The sequence below is a fragment of the Pholcus phalangioides genome, unplaced genomic scaffold (genome assembly GCF_987345545.1).
Source record: "Pholcus phalangioides strain wild (caught in Gottingen) unplaced genomic scaffold, Ppha-v1.0 ptg000003l_1, whole genome shotgun sequence".
Lineage (NCBI taxonomy): Eukaryota > Metazoa > Arthropoda > Arachnida > Araneae > Pholcidae > Pholcus > Pholcus phalangioides.
The window spans coordinates 31,822,685-31,837,925 of NW_028301596.1; the positions used below are offsets into that span (position 1 = coordinate 31,822,685).

At 36.6% G+C, this 15,241-nt stretch overlaps 1 protein-coding gene across 1 annotated transcript in view; it reads left to right on the forward strand.

Annotated features, from left to right (window-relative positions):
- Positions 1 to 406: 406 nt before the first annotated feature.
- The window catches only part of LOC149088410 (homeobox protein orthopedia-like), a 59,359-nt gene continuing 44,524 nt past the window's right edge, over positions 407 to 15,241 (forward strand). The window contains exons 1-2 of the mRNA XM_089252960.1: positions 407 to 614; positions 6,865 to 7,187. Of these exons, the coding sequence (XP_089109086.1) occupies positions 581 to 614; positions 6,865 to 7,187 (357 nt within the window). The 5' untranslated portion in view covers positions 407 to 580. The remainder of the gene's footprint in view (positions 615 to 6,864; positions 7,188 to 15,241) is intronic.

Here is a 15,241-nt window from a genome sequence, read left to right on the forward strand (position 1 = left end):
TAGTGTGAAGAGACTCGTGTTTTGGTCAAATTTGCAGGTAGACCCCCCCCCCCTAAAAAAAGTGATTATTTGCCGGCGAGACGCCGAGCACTAACAACTTCCTTGTCATTCTGCGATTCCTTAACGTACAATAGCGTAGAAAATATCCACTTTAAGGAGCACCTCGAGGAGTAAAAAAGGGGAGACAGTGCGAGCGAGAAGGTGCGTGGTTCGTGCCCATGTATGTAGGCGGCGAGAAGAGAGAGAAGGAGGAGGTCCCTTTCTCCTTCCATCGCCTCCCTCTCCTCGCTGTGATTGGCGGAGCTCGTGAGTGCGCCCTGGAAACAAAAGGGGGGACCCGCGCCGGAGTATATTGGGTGTTTTAAACGCCATTCCGAAAATTCTATCCCCTCACTATCATTTGCTCTCAGAGACGAAGGCCCCTAGTACGTTTTAAACGCAAGAAAACTTTACAAGGGGCTCCGCAAATCCCAACAATCTTCAAGTACACTTCTAGTATTTCGGTCCAAAGCTGTTGGTAGAAAAAACCGAACTGGCAAATCCGTTCGGTTACCTGTTCGGACTCGATCCGGAACCCAGGATGCTTAACAACCTGCACGGAGCCGCACCTCTAGGTAAGTGACTTAAACGAAATTTGTACTGTGTATGTGTGTGTGTGTGTCTCTTTCTCCTTCTCTGTTGGCAACACACACCCCATAAGAGACGCCCCCCTTCTCCTACACCCTCTACTTGCTCTCGCTCTCTCTGCTCTCCTTTGCTCTTCCAGAGAGAGTCTCTCTCTCTCTCTCTCTCTGAAGCACAATTAATTGAGTTATCAAGCCCGGCTCCCTTCATTAGCCCGTACTGATCTGATAGGTTTGCAGCTGATTAAATTTGTGAACCGGGGATTAACTAGTTTTCCCGTCAGCCTATTCTAAGGCCCCGCGCTAAATGCAATTTGCCCCAAATGAAGGGGCCTGCGCAAAAGTTGGAAAAGGGCGGCGGCGACGACGACGTGCGGTCGAAATAAATAGCCAAAAACGTCTCTCGCGGACCCGAACCTTTTCACCCCCCACACGTGGGCACCACATACACACACGCACAGGCAGTGGTGTGTCGGAGAAGTCGGGCAAAAGGTTTCTCAGATATCGGACAGAAAACCTCAGCAGCAGTAGGATCTCCGTCGTCTCTCTCCGTCCTCTCAGACATATACATATTTGCATAAGTACATGTATATATAAAGCACATGGTCATAACTCCGATCGGTCATTTGCATGTTTACTTCGTACTGCTCGTAGTGATTATGTCCATTTGGGAGATGCGAGGCCTCGAGTGCTAACCAGCAATGCATCACGGTGCGGTGGAATCCCAGAGTGATAATAACTATAGCGTTGATTGCTTGTATTGCCAGCGCTGGTGAGTAAAATAGCGGCTAGTTAAATTTATTAGAAAAAAAAAATCTAGAATATAAACACCTCTCATATAGAAAAGCACACACCATGTGCTAGAACTTCAAAAAGTTCTCCAGCCTCGTGACCTATAATTAAATTTCATACTATCAGTTTGTTGATTTAGATACACGAACATGTGCGTGGGTGTATTACCAAATTACAAGCGATCATTTTATCATATAAGCTATGTCAGTTCACTGGCCCTTATTAACCACAAAAAAAATTTAATTTCCAAAAACTGAGAATTATAATTGCATTGTGCGATTCATTCTATTCATTGAAGTGTATTGAACATTGAACAAGAAAATTTCTCCATAAAAAGAGGCTATTTTGATTAGAAATTTCACAGTAAAAGGATACTGTCCTTCTGAAATTTGAGTCCGTTTTACGGACACTTCACAAAGTTCTGGGCATGAAAAATGGACCCTCCACAAAATACTAATTAACAAAACCATAAATTTGACATTGCATTTCTTTTATGAAATATCAACTAAATTGTTTGATTTATCTAAAATTATTTACTTTTCACCAAATTAATTATCATTTTCAAAAAAAAACAAGACTTTATGGACGAAGTCTGGACAGACCCCTGATAGTTATAATGCATTATATTCATTCATAAATATACACCATAATCCATAGAATCCATAATTTTCATTTGTGTATATCATCTTAAAAATTCTAGGAATTTTTCATCACATTTTTTAAGATGCATATCCGATTAATGAATACATGTGAGTGATAAATAAACACGAAAATACAATACAATCAGTGCTATTTAGTATTTATGTTCCGTATAAATGGCATTTATTTAGAAATTTCATCGGCTCATAGTATCGTCAAAATTCTTATAATTTTCATTGAAATCATCCACCATTGCTGTCTTCTAGACATTAGAAGTCTAGACATTTCTTTATTTCATTTAGCATTCAGTTATTATCGAAATTTAATAAATTCTCTAATTATAAGGTATTAAATTAATTTTAAAATATTAGTTGTTAAACAAATTTTCTAGTTATTAAATAAATTCTCTGAAATTAGTTATCCAATACAAATTTTCTGTTATAATGTTTACCATACTAAGCCTTTGTGGTTAATTATAATCTTAACTTTTTGTATAGAAAAGTATGGATAATGTTTAAATTATTGTATTGATATGATATCTTTATCAAGCCTCTAAGAATTTAATATTTCAATTTATCAATTTGTTTTTAGTAATTATAATGCTTTTGAAGTTATGTCTATTTTCTGTGGATTTGATTTGATTAATGATTAAGCGTAAAGTGTATGTTTGAATCGGGGGGGGGGGGGGTATCAAATGTTTTTATTATAATTTTGATTAATTATTAATTTTTCTTATAAATAAATGGTTAATAAATTTATTTGAATAATAAACGTGATTCGCGTACTTCTATTAAATCTTCGTTGGTTTGTGTCTTTTGTAGCTAGATGTATAAAAAGGGAAATACACTATCGCGAAGGAGAAGTTAAAATTTGGAAATGTTTAATGAAATTTCCACCTCAAAGTCGATATTCGATCGAATGAACACACAAATGATTTAGAAAATTGATTTACTTTAAGTAATGTAAAATTAACATTTTTTGAAACAAAAACAGCTGGAAAGTGAGGTACACCACCAAAGGATATTTCTATTTTAAGTATTTCCACAAGTTTTCATTTAGTTTTCTTGAATGAAAGAGAAGTGATTATATGTTATTAAAATTTTATTCTAAAGGAATTTCATAAATATAATAATTTTCTCATAGGTATGCACCGTTCAAGCACATTGGCTTTAGTAATAATCGCAGTTAGATGTTCAGTTAAATATGAAATTGTGTCCGTTGACAATTTAAATCGAAAATATGAATGGTAAATAATTGTGAGCACACAACTATTAATGTTCTGAGTTTATCAATGACTTTAATTCGTGGAAAAATAAAGTGTTTCTCCTCTTGATGGTGGATGACCCTAATACACTTCTTGTTGCCAATGAGCGTCAATGAGCAAGTGTCGATTGATTTTAGAGTTCTGAATTCGGAATATGTCTTTCTTTCTTTCTTATTTATGATTTCCCCCAAAATTCAAATTGTTCTGATGTATTAATGGACATAGAATAAATTCAAATTATTGACAGCAATAAAACAATATTTTTATGATAATTTTTGCAATGTAGAATATTTTTCCCCTTCAGAAAATTAATGCCACTAATATATCGTTGACTGATTATTTTATTTTATGCAATCGATATTTTTTACGAAATTGCTTTGGTGTTTTTTCACTGTTAGGAGAACTCTCTCTCATTTACTCTCTCATTCATAGAGAGAAATTCTCAGACACATTATTATGCTGAAATGGGAATAAGCAACCGCTTTCATGTTCGGGAGATGAAATGATCAGTTTATTGAATACAGATCACATCACTCCAATCACTACATTAAGACTTTTCCGGATTTTACAATGTTTAAAATTTTTATATTAATTACTATTCACTTAAATTGATGACAGTTAATGACGTCTATTTAATTCTTACCAATCTGTTGCACTCTTACTTCCTTATTTTTCCATCATAAGAAGAACAGTGAAACTTCATTTCAAAAATCCCGACCGGGTCTCATCTTAATTAACTTGGAGAGATAAATCGTGAAGAAGTAACACACGTCTTCAGAAAAAAATTGTTGATTTCTTATTCGGTATGAGAAATATTTCTTGACATTTATCAGTGTTTCCCTTGTTTATTGAGGTTTTAGTAAATAATGAGGCACAATAAAAAAATAATGAATTGAGGAAATAATGCGATTCTTTCTTTTGATTTTTTTCAAATTGATATAAAAACTATAGAGTCGTAACTTCTTCAAATTATCTTTATAAGGTAACTCCACTAATGAAAAGTATCTACATCGACTTTTTCTATAACAAAATGTTTTACAAGTTCTTAAAATAATCGTAATCTATCTGTTATGAAGTTTTCCATTTTCTGTGAAAAAAATTGTCATCATATCATCATGCATGAAAGAAATAAATAGGTTTAATACGCATGACTTTTTTTTTGTACACTGAAAAAAAAAAGTTATTTCATGATGTTTTAAATCCAATGAAAAGCATATGAATAAAGTCTGAAGGTGAGGGAAACACACAAAACTTTCCCGAGTTACCTCAAATATTATTTATGAAATAAGCTGGGCAGATCTGTTGAAATCCTCGTAATTGAATTTTCTTTGTAAAAATGTTGAGAACAAATTCTTCACAATCAAGATTGTTAATAAGGATCACAAATTTAGCATATTTAAAAAAAAAACTCAAAAGAAGAGTTTCGTTGCTTAAAAATTAATAATTTAAGAATGTTCTTTTCTTTGTTGAATAAATATTTCAAAGTTGTATGCCACGTGGCAATTTTCACGTCAGAAATTTAATCTTAAAAGGTTAGAATGAAAAACAATCACACCCGAATTCATAGTCTGCCCCCCAGTGTTTTTCAGTCCGTGGTCCTAATGGCTGAAAGAACACGAAACAAGCGCAACTTTCACAGAAATTCTGCAGAGGAATGTGTACGAGATATATGTACGGTTAAGTAGTAGGCCTAGTAGTAGTAGCCTGTGGTACTTCGCAGAGTAGGCTACTTTCCAAGGTGTCCGCGGAATAGTTTATTTCTACGTAAACACCATTGCATCAATGGTAGTGCTGTAAAATTGTGATTTAATACTCCAATTTTTTTATGATATGTAAATTATTATTGACATTTTTATGACGCGGGGCGGGTTGATTTAACCCTCACTACAAGGGCCAATATTATCGGAAGGGTAGGGAGACACTAATATGGGTGAAGGCTCAAGGCGAAGTTTTTGAACTCTAATTTTTTTTTTTTTTTTTTATTTATGCAATGTTTATATTAGGCACACCTTTTAATATAAACATTTTTTTTTTTTTTTGGAACAATTTTATTTTCTCTTCTGTTATGAGAAGATCAGAGAATGAAGATCCTTCAGATAGTTTTACTTTATATATATATATATAGAACAGCGTTTTTTTCTAAACCTTTCGTAACCCAAGGAACATTAAAAGGTGTGAAACAATTCGGCGGACCTCTTGTAGCCCGTACACATTCCTGTATTATGGTTGTTTCAATTCTCTTATAAACAATTTGCGCCGTTTTTCAACGATTCTTATTTGAATTTGTGATATTTACTAAGATCATGAATAAACAGCGTTTTCATTCTTTGATAATTATAGCTATAAATGTAAATATTAATTTTTAATACTTACAGCAGCCCTTTATTTTCTCCCACCCTTCATCCATTTTAGCAGTAACTAGAGCATTTGTCGTAAATTGCAATTTTTTTTACTACAATTAGTGATATCACGTATTTAGGATGGTAATTTTCCGTATGATGACGTACGGTGACCTAAGAATGAATTTTTAATTTTAACCCATATGGATATCGTTAATATCAATAAAAACAATTGAATAATGTTTTCATTCAGTTGGAATTGAATTTTAAAGTCTGTTTGCGGGCCACTTGTGCCATCGTTGCGGACCACCTGTGGTCCGCGGTCTACAGGTTGAGAAACTCTGCTTTAGAGAGTTTTAAATCACTACTCCTTGAGGAGCTAAGTAAATTAAATTGACTTATAGTCTGCGGGTGTTGAGTTTTAAAATTTATTGAACGCTCTTTTATTAAAGGCTTAAGAACGCTTCCAAATTTTGTGCATAGTATTGAATTTCAAGTTATAAGAGCCCTCATACAGTTTCTCAGAACATATATATCCATACTCAGTTCAATAATATTGAACGATACTATGAATCGAGAACAGATCGCATAATATGGGGCCTCAGCATATGAAGCGAAGCATTGAATTGGCTTCAGGGGCTTCGGTAATTGTTTATTGAAATCCAACTCTACAATTAAAGTGCGTGCATTGTAGTTAGTTTAATATGGTTGTCCACAAATGGCGATACGACTGAATCTATGGCAGCCATAAATCCATTTCACTGCGGTAGTCAGAGAACTGCTCCTAGGATATCAAGAATTCAACATGTAGCGAGTGATCTAAATAAATTATCTCTATTACGTATATATAATAGAGATAAAAGTGAGAAACATTCTAAGTGGGAACGTTATAGGTGGAAACCACCATACTTTATCGGCAATTTTCAAATATTCATGTTAAATACACCGTATCCCGCTTATAAGGCTTTTCGATAACCGTCATGAGAAAACGTTGTAAGCGAAAAAAACTCTTTTAACGTGAAATCCTAATGAGAATTAGAGTTAGGACCATGAAAGTAAGTCGTACTGAGCGAGAAAACGTTCCAAGTAGCAACGCTATAAGCGGGATTAACTGTGCACAAAATACATAGAACATATAGACTATATTTATCTTTATATCCTGGTATATTCTGATTGTGACGATTGCTGATTTGTCCTTCCTTTCAAGGCAGTAAAGAGGATGGACACAGCCTCAAGTCGGCCAACGACGGGATTGGTTTGTCCGTCCTGGACGGTGGCGGCATCCACGGTTCCGGTGGCGGTGGTTCGATTCCCGGTGGTACGGGATCTGCTCCCTCCAATGACGGTGGCGTCCAAGGCAATGTCGGCGGTGGTGGCGATAAGCCGGTCAAACAGAAAAGGCACCGGACACGGTTCACCCCGGCTCAGCTACAGGAACTTGAGAGGAGTTTCTCAAAAACTCATTACCCGGACATTTTCATGAGAGAGGAGCTCGCAATGAGGATTGGCCTCACCGAATCCCGTGTCCAGGTCAGTGGCATCTTTCTTATCGTGGGTGATGTTTGATAAGAAAAATCCTCTAAGTGTTTGCATTTCTTATATGTCACATCAGTGATCAATCATTGATTGAGTAGCTATTCACAGTTTTGTATTTTTGTCTTTCGTTATGGTATTCAAACGATTTTAAAAATCTGCATATTGTTTTTTCGTACTGAAACGTTTTCTTAGTTTTCAAACTGTCAAATTACATATATTTTTATAGAAGTTACCATATTTATAATACTCTGATGCAATAACGTAACATGAGGATTATGATACCCTCCTCCCGCTCCACGAATGTCCTCCACAGGTTGCAATTTCGATGCACCCGAACCCAGTTTGGGCAACTGGAACCTACAATATTTGTTTATGGGACGAGACAAATCAGTCTTTTCCGTGAAGGCTAAATTGAGTTCGTTTTTCTCTTTTTATTGACTAATGCACGATATTCTACAAGAAAACAATATTTCAATTTGCGATACATTTTTGTGAAATAAGGCAAAAAAATAAGGGAGGGGTAAAGGAAGAAATTTATTTACAGTATTACCTGCCACTTTTTTTGGACACCTCCCTATATTGGGAAGTTTTAAATGGAACCGGCCCCATAATCCTACATCAAAGCATATCCACAATACTCTACATCAGTGTTTCCCAAAGTGGGCAATATCGCCCTCTGGTAGGTGAGGGAATGGTCCAAGGGGAGCGATGGAAGCTACGGGTGTAACACAGGATCCTATGGGTCCTATTGAGGGGGGGGGGATGAGAGAAAAAAATTTGTGAAGAAGAGCGGCAATGGAGCAAAAAGTTTAGGAAATTATGCTCTGCATCTTGGAAACCTCTCTATCTTGGACATTGGACACCCTTTGGGTTCTTTTTTTGGACAGGTGCAGTTCATCTGCTGATTATCTGCTTAAGTGTTGAATGCTTGACAGTGTATATGAAGTTGTTGGGAGAGTAAGTTTCCCCGTCTCTCAGGCATGTTTACTGTTGAATAGAGTTGTAGCAATTAGATTATGGTGTTTGGTGTTTTTCCGACAACTCTGTACATCCCTTTATTTCTCTAGTTGTTTTTGTTTTTGTTTATATCTCGCGGCATTTTAAACTTTTATTCAGCCTTCAATAGAGCTCTGTATGTGAAGTATCATTTTTGACATCCCGCAAGTGTGCAAATAAATTTAAACTGGGCATTAAGAGCGAGCGAAATCATGGCCTCAATAAGGATGGGACTGACAGGGCTCAAGCCCGGGGGTGCGGTTATCATCTTTGTTTTTATTTTTTCGCACTATAAATTCTGACGTCGGGGTCTCCCAAAAGATCCCAGCCCTTGGGCCCTGCTGCATCATGTGCCGTCCGTGAACGAAAGTTTGCAGAGTTGATCATTGAAAATAAAAATGAAGTTATTGAAGGTTGGGTGACTGAATCAACCACAGATTTAATTGAAACTTTGTTCGAATTACGACGTAAAATTGAAAATGAATGGATATTTGCAACGATCAATAGAACAAAACAATACCCAATGCGTTTAAACCGATTTCTTATATAAGTATTGATTTTATGTAACTGAAAAAATGAAATGGTTATTACATTCCAAAATACATATTAAAGTAATGCATTTAAATTTCTTCATTGTAAAATACTGTTAGTAGTTAAAGAGGTATTTTGTACATAATTATTTTCCAATACCTGTTCAAAAGGTTAATGCTTATAAGTATACATAGTTAGTTTTTTTTGTCATATTCTATAACTTAAAGCCTTTAAATCAGTGTTTCCCAAAGTGGGCAATATCGCCCTCTGGTGGGCGATGGAATGATCCAAGGGGACGATAGAACCTACAGATTTAACGTAGGATCCTATGGGTTTACTTAAGTTGGAGGCGATGAAATAAAAACATTTCTGAAAAAGGAGGGAGATGAAACAAAAAGTTTGTGAAACTATGCTTTAAATGGTGTCATGAAATACTTCTTTGTACCTCTATATCTTGGACACCTCTCTAACTTGGACAGATCTTAATGGAACCGTAGGTATTCAACTTAGGCCGGCATTCACCGACATGGTTTAAGCTATAGTCACAATTTTTTTGATAACAGATCGACACGGATTGGTTAAATTCAGGTTTTTAACCAATCTATGTAGATCTCTTATCCAAAAATTGTGACTACAGTTTAAACCATGTCGGTGAATACGGCCCTTAGAGAGACAGGTTTTACTCTATTTTGTTTGTTAGAAAAATTGATTTGATTACAGCAGACATTTCCGACGTAAAAGCCCTCGTCCCCAAAGCAGAATATGCTGAAATTTGCGACGTACGTCTCAGAACAATTAGTGCTACTGCAGAACAATATGGAAGAATTTTAAGAAAAGTGTAGAAAACACACTATTATGGTGGTTTTTACTGCAGAACATTTCCAGTCAGCCGAGGACTCGTTGCAGAACAATGCAAAACATTCTGCTGTGGGGCCCCTCGTGAAACCTTTGATAATTTTGAGGCTGTTCCACGCAATCCTAAATGGGTTATATGACGATATGACACTATTTTATAATATGTCCGTTTTTTTTCGGTCCCAATTTCGGACGTTCGAGTTTTTTTATGAAATGTCCCATTTTTTTAACGATACTTATGCAATTTTTTAATTTTTGTTATCATCACGAAGGTCATTTTCATTTCATTACTTTTAATGTGATAAAATTATGACCAAAAATTTGAATAATAATCCTATCGTTCATATTCATAGTTTTCGTACGTGAAATGCGTTTCAACTCACATCGCTTACACTAGTCCTTAGTTTTTCGCCATTAGCAATATTTCAACAAATTGTTGTTGCCAGTTGCCTACTTTCCTCTTCTCTAGCAGATTTTCGACGTCAATCTGCGATATTCGGTACTTGGGAACTTGATTCAAGGATTTTTCTCGCTGATATATGTGGTCAGCCTAATTATGATGCCGTTTCACGGAAACCTAAAACATTTTGAACATATACAAGTTTACACCATTTCTTCGGTTATTGACACTAAAAAACTCATCTTTTTCACTGCTTATGATATCCAGATAAAGTGAAAAAAATCAACGTGAAGTTTCTTTTTTCTTTGAAACAGCTCCGGGTTCCGAAACGTTCCACTCCGCGGAATCCCGGAGAAAAGGCTCATCAAATCCCTGGGTCCCGCGGAACACCAGTTTGAAAACTATGGGAGAGAGGTTTATATACAGAGGTTTCACAATTAAGAAATGCACTACAATAATGCAAGATAATACTTTTGCGATTTTAGGCTGTGATTCAATTTGGCAACATGTTTCGTCAGGAATGCCGCAAACATAAGTGGATGAACTAAAAGAAAACATTATCCTCTTAAATACAATTGTGTGTTTTTCAAATGGTTCATTTTATCCCTGATTTCATGTAGTGCCTGATGCCAAATTTTGTTTAAAATTTTATTTTTTAAAGTTATTTCGATGCTTGCACAGTAGGCCTATACGTGTTTTATATGTCTTCACGGTTCAGAAGAGTGCGATAGTGCGTTGCTTTTAAAAGAATAATGGTTTATAATAATGGAACCACTGATAGTGGTTCTCTCAAACTTACAGCACCCGTGACTTTCTTGTTTTCAGGCTCCCAAGAATATAGTTTGGTAGATACTTTTTTATATAAAAGAACCACTTTTCATAAATAGGCACACAAATCATCTCCAGCTCGCCGTGACGAACACTTTGAGAAATACTGGTTTACATGATTGACACATTCTGTGACTTTTCACTCTACTCAAGTGACAACTTCTTTCATACATCTATTTTTTTTTTATCATGAAATAATTATTTTACATAATATTTAACATTTACTTATTTTACATAATAATTATTTAACATATAATTATTTAAGTTATAATTTAACCCTGTGGTTTCTATATAAACAGTCCTACAAGAACACGTGCAAATTTCGCACACATTTATAATCAGAGGGATTATTCTTTTATTATCTAATACATTAATTTTTTTTTAGATATTTGAAACAGAAATTTATTAACATAACTTACACATAAATACATGTAATACATATCTGTGATTATGGATGATCACCGATTTATCACAATTGGCCGAGTTTTAACCAAAATTCGAATCTTTGGGATTACAAGGACGAATCTTTCAGACTTCGCAAAATGGCTGGATATTCATGGCCGAAGCTTGATGTGCTGATGTAAGACGGCCCGATAGAAACCAAACTCATTTTTTTTTATCTCCAACGTGTCATACATGTCCATATATAGAAGCTGTATAAACACACAAATAAAGTAATAACATGACATATACAAACAAACATGGTCCTAAGCGGACCATGTATGATGGGATCAAGTACGATCCGCGTCCAAGGCAAATTGTTAAAGATTTATGCAGGTGGCAAACACAGACTTTGACCGTGGATTGTCACTGACTACATCGGGTCATATGTGAGGTAGGCTACTCCGAAGAGAATCCCAATGGCTATAGCCAAATATGGTTCAGCCAGTCAGCAAAATTTGGGGCACTTAGATTATGTGGTTACTTCGGCGAATGATGCTTTCTTTTGGAAAATTAACTGACGTAATTTTGTTTAAATCCTTCCTATGTTATTTTAGAAAAAATACTTTACCATTAGTCTGGATCAGGCTCTCCACCTTTCATACTCAAGAAGTATTCCCTAAAAATGCGTAGGACGCGTGCGCATAAACATCCGCCTATCAGAACAGGACAAATCTACTACTACCACTACTAAATTACGCATGCATGTCGTCCATATTCCTCTGCGGAATTTCTAACGAACTAGTACATGTTTGAATGTGCGTGTACAAGTTGTGGACCTAACGTGAACTTTTTTACTGTGTAATTAATTCTTATGTTTAGTTCTGCCATCTGCCATGAATATTTCTAACTATAAATGAAGCGCAATGATTGAACAATTGTGTCTTTGTAGGCCAGTTGCTCTCTGGGGGGAGACTTTTTAAAGTGAGATCGGCTCGCATTCGCGTTTCAAAGCTGTACAAGAAGAAGGACAAATCTACTGCCCAACACGCTCGGGGCACAAACATTTTGACCGGACATGTATTTTTTTCGGCCATGTAACCGACGCGGGTATGTAGGGAAAAAGTTTTTTCAACAAATGGGATATACACAGCCGTCTTTTTTTTTCATCGACGATGATGAAATGTTTTCCTACACACATACGCGAAATTCCACAGAAATGCTTTCTTTGACAGTCATGATCCAAAAAATGTGTACTCAATTTATTTTGATTCTTTTTTTTTTCTTTTCTTTTTTCTTTTGCGTTCTTAATATTTAGCAGCCACCACCAGACCAACCGTGACCCCCGCTCTGTCCCCCTAGGGGATATAAGCTGGTCCGTCTCAGGAGACGTAGGCCACGGTGGAAAAATCCAACGACATCCAAGATCAGCAAACCACCCACACCAGTCCACACAGCCACAACCCAACCAGCAGAAACAATTTAACTTCTTTCGGTAAAATAATAATATAGTTCACCGTTAGCTAGGTTGGTCAGACATCCCGGTTTCCAAGGCGAGTCCCTGTTTTTACCAATAAATGCACTATTTTCGGGACAGCTGTTTGTCCCAGTTTTTTCTCCGAAAATTCAGAAATTCAATAACATCAGATTATTTTTTAAGGAAAAAAAGGGAGATATTGTGATGAATATTAGAGGGAAGGGAGACGGTAAGCTTTCCCGCACTTATAATTTTTACATGGAAGAGAAATGCGCACAAAAACATTGTTCGAACCATGGGACGTTTGCTGTCACGTATTGGATAAAAACAAAATTATTTGTTATAATTCTTAATATGATATGGTTTTAAAATCACAAGTGCAGTAGGAAAATTAACAACACATAGTACAGAACTATAAGTTTTTCATCTTTATGCTGCTTAACCGGTGTAAATTTTGCACCCACGGTGATACGGGTCTGAGCACCCACTGAACTGATTCAGAAATCGAAATTTCCTACGTAAAAAATCAAGACAAGCACCCTCAAGTTCTACCCCCCCCCCCCCGGTTCTCACTATGGGCGCACAGCAGCAGCCTATCACAACGGCGCTTTTCTATGATTTCATAAAATTTAACTTGCTTTTTGACTGCTATGCGGTTCTTAAAAAAATGGCTGTAGGCCTATTCCCTAAAATCTATGTAAAAGAAAGCCGTATGTGTTAAACGGTTTGAATGTTTTAATGACGTCATCAAACACGAAATAAGTTGCTTGTGTTTGGAGGTAAGAAAACAATTTTCACACCCCGTGGATTAGAATTAATTGAGGGTTTCAAACCAGGTGAATTGTCATCAGTGCACCTCACACACTATACGATTTTTTTTAATTTTAAGCCAATAACTTTGGACTTCAGATATGACATTGCGTTCTATTGTGCAAAACAATGGCAGCTACTGCACCACGCAATCCTTGAGCCTCCATTGCTAAATCACAGCGAGATATCATCGATATCATCTCATTATCACTATGAATCATCTTATGCCCCTCAAAAATCAGAATAGTTATATTACACATAATGTTCTGAGTGAACAAAAAAATTTCTTACTCGAGATAATCACTTTATAATCTCTACGATCTCAGCAATAATTCAGTAATCATGTGCAAAATTCAGAAATATGCTCTTTTTCACCGCGACTCGGGGTAGCGTAAGTCGGGGTATTACTGTATATCCAACCAGCTGAGAAACCCAGAAAGCGAAAATTTGCACATTCATTTTTTTTTGTCACGATGTTGACGAGATGTTCATATGGCCCACCCACATCCACAAGTCAGACCCTAGACTCAGTATCTTTCACTGACAGAAACTTCACGGGTAAAAAAATATATATGTACAGTAAATAAGATTCGTCTCAGGCCTCCAAGGTAGAGTCCTGCTGCCAATCTCCGCCCCCCCCCCAATGTGTGTTCCATGAGTATGTTAATGATGTGAAATTGAGTAATTGAGCTCTACTTTGAAGATTGCGTGGTAAAGTAAGTGGGTGATTGGCTCTTTATTGAACTAATTAAATAAAGAAATGTGCACTAACATACTTTAATTTACTTTTGAGGCAATACAAAAAGGAAGTTTCATGCCCTGCGATGAATGAACCTTTTTATGGCCAACCTATCAATAGGGTTCTAATCGCGTTTTCGATGATCCTTCACATCCAAGGATGTCATTTTCAATGGGGACTTTTCACGAGTTCATTTCCTTTCCCCTTTTCTCAATTAGCGGTGACGCGTGAGTCTCCTATGGTCACTCCCTTGGGCGGCGGATGGCCTTTTTGAAAGGTTGGTCATTGTACCCGCTGATTGAGGGTAACCAGCGGGATTCCTTCATACCACCGGCAGCTTGCGGACATCTGTTCAACACTTTTTCGTCTGATACCACTGCCACGTCTTTATGAAGTTCTTTATTATTCCACAACGCCAGCACCGGATGATGTTGTCATTCAGATATTGTTATCACTTTCGCTAGTACGGAAAGGACCAGTGCATAATATGAAGAAAAATTGATTTATAGTTATCAGGACTTCGGTTTATGTTATATATTTTTTGTCAAAATTTTTTTACATATTTTGAACCTAAGGTTGAAGCAGACTCATTTTTTCCCCATTACTTATCGTCACGAACAAGCAAAGTTATGTAGGAGGTCAAAAAGCTTTCTTGATGACAAAAAAAATTTCGTAAGGTTTTGGAGACCATACCTACACAGGGTATAGACTTGGTTAACTGACGGAGAGTGCACAGAAGAGTTACGAGTACTCTTGTTAGCACGCAAGGCTTCGGCTATGAAGAAAGACGATTTCTTGAATAGGTATACATTGGAGGAACGCAGGTGTCGTGGGATATGATCGAAGTGTTTAAAAATTTCAACGGGAAGTATAGTATGGGCTATGAATAATACACCGACAGTCGACTGTTTCCACAATGGGGCACCAGCATCGTTTAGCAAGGGACAATTCCAGGCTTAGGTGTCGCAGGGTCGTTTCCCTAATAAGGTTGTCAATAAATGAAATAGCTTACCTCCGGGAATCATGAATTC